The sequence below is a fragment of the Egretta garzetta genome, unplaced genomic scaffold (assembly GCF_000687185.1).
Source record: "Egretta garzetta isolate BGI_Z169 unplaced genomic scaffold, ASM68718v1 scaffold214, whole genome shotgun sequence".
NCBI lineage: Eukaryota > Metazoa > Chordata > Aves > Pelecaniformes > Ardeidae > Egretta > Egretta garzetta.
Genome location: NW_009259491.1, coordinates 669,499 through 673,675, shown reverse-complemented (window position 1 = coordinate 673,675; position 4,177 = coordinate 669,499). Strand labels below are relative to the sequence as shown.

Sequence of the window (4,177 nt, the reverse complement as noted above, 5' to 3'; positions counted from 1 at the left end):
AAGCCGGAGGGAGAGTGCAAGCATGGCTCAGCCTATGGATTGTGGTTGGTCTCACGCTTCCAGCTCCAGAAGAGGTGGGGTTCACTGGGGCGATGCCATGCAGGCTCTGACTTGTGCAGGTATTGAAAAGCTGCTTCCTTCCCCAAGAGTGGAAGGAGGGTGAGAGGTGCTGGCTCCACCCTGGCCACCCAGAGGTGTCCCAGCTTCAACGCAGAAAGGGCGAGAGTATCTCTGTCTGCTGCACAGCTCTGAGGGCAAGGGCACCGCAGCCCACCCACACCTTGGGCTGGCAGCCTGGTGAGGGTGGGGGGGAGATGGGACACAGCAACAATGGGGCTGAGCTGGAGGGATCAGCATGAAATGACACTACTGAGGGGTTGAGAAGCCAACGAAAGCCTTGTTTTTAAGCCTGTTTTAAACAGTCACAGCTTGCTTTCTCCTTCCCTCCTCCCTCTTTCTATTTAAACCAAGGCTTACACAGACGGTCCAGATTTGGGGCCACTGGTGCAAAGCGATGCAGCTGCTGAGCACCCAGGGGGAACTGCAGCCAGGGCATTTTGGTGGTGGGAGGCTCTCCGCCCCCCTGCCTGCGAGGTGCCACATGCCCCAAAGGGCCCTGGGGAGCAGCCAGGCGAAGGGCTCACCAACCAGCCCCTCGTGCCAGCCCAGCAGCGCCTGCCCCATCCTCCCTGCCTGCCTGCCCCAGGCTGCACTCCCGCCTCCGCCACTGTCCCTTCCCTGCCCACACACGGGGCAAGGGGACCAGCTGAGGCCAGGAAGGGCCGGGCATCTTGCATGAGTCCTGCTGCCCAGGAAGGATGGATCTGCTGTGGCCATGTCATGCCCCGAGTGTGGGTGTAAAGTCCTACCTCTGCCTCCAGTGGGGTGGGGAGCGGGCAGCCATGCCAGAGAACATCCCCCAAATAAAGGCACCAGGCGAGGAACCCCCCTCGCCTACCCAGGCGGCGCAGCAGCCCAACAGTGATCAGAGCTCCTGCCCATCCCCAAACTGGCCTGCTTGGGCATCACGTGGCTTGAAGCCCAGGCCCCTGCCATTTTAGACACTGGAACAAGAAAGTCCCAGTCGTAACAATCCTGCACAGATTCAGGGTGATGTCAAAGCCCAAAGCTGCTTCCAGGGAAGCCCAAGCACCAGGAAGGGTTGGGAATGTGAAGGCCACTGGCCAGGGAGGGTGGAGGAGGCCAGGGCATCCCCAGGCAGGGGGCAGACACCATCCCACAATGGGCAACGAGACCCAGCTGCTTCCCAGCTCTGGGACAGCCACTGTCCCCCTCCTCCCTCCAGCGCCCAAACATCCCAGGAAACATCCACAGGGATATTATCCCTGGATATAAACACTGCCAGCACCCTTATGGGAGGGGAGCCAGCCCTGACCTACCTCTGCAGCTGGGCAGGGCTGGGGTTTGGGGCTCGGACACATCCCTCTGCTCCCCCTCAAGACAAAAAACCAACCATCACCAGCTGGATTCACCTTTTATTAAACTGCCCAGAACAAAAAGAGGAGAGAGCAAAGCCTACCCTGAGGCCTTCCCAACCAGGAAAAGGGGATTTTCCTCCAGGAAAGCCCCCTCAGAGGGTATTTTAGTTAGAACTAAGTGTGAAAATGTCCCTCTATTGGGGAAAAAAAGTGAAACGGAGCTCCTACCGCTGTCAGAGCCTAGCCCTGCTTTCCTGCAGATGAGGCAGGGTAGACAAGGGCAATGTCGGGAGGGCACCAGCTGGAAACAGCCTCCCAGGTGGGGGGGTGCAGGTACTGCATCCCACCTGGGGATGCACACTGGGATGGGATCCCTCCCCTCTGATAAACCCCAGCAGCACTGAGCACAAACCCATGGGCTCATGGGGACTGGAAGAAGGCAAGGAGCAGGCACACTTGCTGGGCTGGAGGAAGGGTGGTGAAGGAAAGGGTGATTTTAGCTCATGATCTCATCAGGGCCAAACCCTTTGCAGGTGGCTCTGTTTGGTTCAGGGGGGTTCTCCCTGGGGCTGTGCCCTTAGCGCAGTCTAGGCTCATCACAGAGAGGGGCTATGGCTGGGCTGGAGGTGTTCAGCTTCCCCTGCAAAAGGGGCCCAGCATCCCACCAGCCAGCTCAGCCCGGAGGACCTACCAGTAGTGAGGTAAGGTGTGCTGGTGGGTGAGTGTACGGACCTCCAGCTTCCAAAAGTATGGAGCCAGCCGCAAGCCTGAGCTTAGACCTGGAGGACTGGTGATGGGCGACGCGGTGCCATGAAGCTGTCCCCCTGTGCTGAGCAGCAGTGCTGCAGCCTGTCCCCTCCTGCCCACCCACCAGCTGCAATCCCGCTGCGTGGCACTGACCTACCTGCACCCGGCGTCCAGGGGACAGCTTAAAGATCCCCAACCCTGCAGGGCTCACTGACACAGGTTTTGCTTTTGATACGCTCTCAGCAAGCGCGACCCAGCCCATGTAGCAAGAGGCAGGTGCTGGCAGCGGCTTCAGCCAAGGTTAGGCAGGGTGGGAGGGCAGCAACACCTCCGTTTGGGGAGCAGGGAGGTGGGAAAGCCAACCTACAGCTTCCTGGGCCTCACATTGGGGGGCCTCTTGCCAGACCCAAATGCCTGAACCTACTTGGGAGAAAAGAGCAAAGAAAAACTACCAATGTCATTCAGTGCCTGCAAAAAAGAATTATTATTTCTCAATGGGGTTTAAAGGCTCCTGCTGGACCCTGCATGGGGCTGGCTGCCAGCTGAAAGGAGAGAGGAACAGAAGAAATGAGAGCAGTAAGAAGGACCTGACATCTCTGTTCTTAATTTATCATCATAGTAGGACTCGAGCACCAAGTACAGCTCGGCACGCGCTCCTAGATGGATTTCCTCCTCAGCCGGGGGTGTTGCCGGCAGCGAGCGCTGTTGGATGATAAAGTGCTCCCTGGGGAAGAGCCGGTCTGACCCCGCGTGCTCAGGGAGACTTCGTCGATTTTGTAGGAAATGGAGTTGTAATACACGGGGTTGGTGTGGCAGCTCAGGGTCTCGGGGTGGGAGGGCACCGGGCTGCCACACAGCTGAGGTCTATAGCACAGGCATGTGCAGAAGGAGGGGACCGCGGCCGCCGAGTTGGCCGACTGGCGCCGCTGCCTCTCCACATCCTCCTGGATCAGCGGGATGAGGTTCATCTGGCTTGTCCTGTCCTCCACGGGGAGAAAAATGGCATTGCTGCTCTGGCTGTCCTCTTTCGGCTTGAGGTGGATGTTGTTCTGGGCTCTCCGCAGCGAGGCACGTTCTTCGGCATCCCGCCGCTCGTCCTCCGAGTTCATTGTCAGGAACCGCAGCACCACCAGGTTGAGGAAGGCGCCAATGACGGTCAGGCCCACCAGGATGTACATGAAGCTGAAAGCCACGTACGGGGGCTTCTTCTGCAAAGCCTCGTTCTTCTGCAGAGCCACAAAGTCTCCAAAGCCAATAGTGGTCAAGGTTATGAAGCAGTAGTAATAAGCATGAAAGAAAGTCCAGCCCTCAAAATAAGAGAAGGCTGCTGCGCCGATGCACAGGGTCCCCATGCAGGACAGAAAGCCGACTAGGACCATGTTCTCCATGGAGACGTTGGTTGTCCTCATGCCCAGACACTTCTTGATCTTCTTGAGCAGTAGCCGCACGACAGTGTTCATGCGCTCCCCCAGGCTCTGGAACATGACCAGCGTCAGGGGGATGCCCAGGATGGCATAGAACATGCAGAAAACTTTGCCAGCGTCCGTGCCTGGGGCAGCGTGCCCATAGCCTGTGAAGGAAAGAGGAAAGGCAGTCATCAAGCCCTCACTGGGGTTTCCAGCAAGGCTGCTCTGGGACCAAGAGGAACAGTAGGAGAATGGGGGTAAAATGGAAAACGAATCAGTAACAGATCTGCAGGCAATGCTAATGGGGACATGGGACGCCACATCCTTTGGGATGATGGCACATTGCAGTATCATGCGGGCAGAACCTCATTTGATCTCTAAAGAGAGAAGCTCCTCCTGATAGCCCCTGAGCTTGTATGCGGTCATGGAGGCCAAGAGAAGCCCTAGAGCTGGACTGGGGTCTGCAAGCCTTCTGCCACCCACGAGCAATGTAGAGGCAATGATGCTGTGCCAGTGCCGGGTCTGCAGGGTAACCTGAACCCCCACAGCAAGGGAGGACGAAGGCTCTGCAGGATGCTGAGACCA

General features: G+C 58.0%; 1 protein-coding gene across 1 annotated transcript; it reads right to left on the bottom strand.

Moving 5' to 3' along the window:
* Window positions 1-2,842: 2,842 nt before the first annotated feature.
* Window positions 2,843-3,784, bottom strand: LOC104124960 (potassium channel subfamily K member 9). Its single transcript, XM_035892894.1, has one exon. The coding sequence runs from the start codon at window positions 3,782-3,784 to the stop codon at window positions 2,843-2,845; it is 942 nt and encodes a 313-aa protein (XP_035748787.1).
* Between the last annotated feature and the right edge of the window lie 393 nt (window positions 3,785-4,177).

Coding starts and splice junctions, on each gene's coding strand:
- LOC104124960 (XM_035892894.1), bottom strand. CDS start 3,784: ATGACTGCCTTTCCTCTTTCCTTCACAGGCTATGGGCACGCTGCCCCA.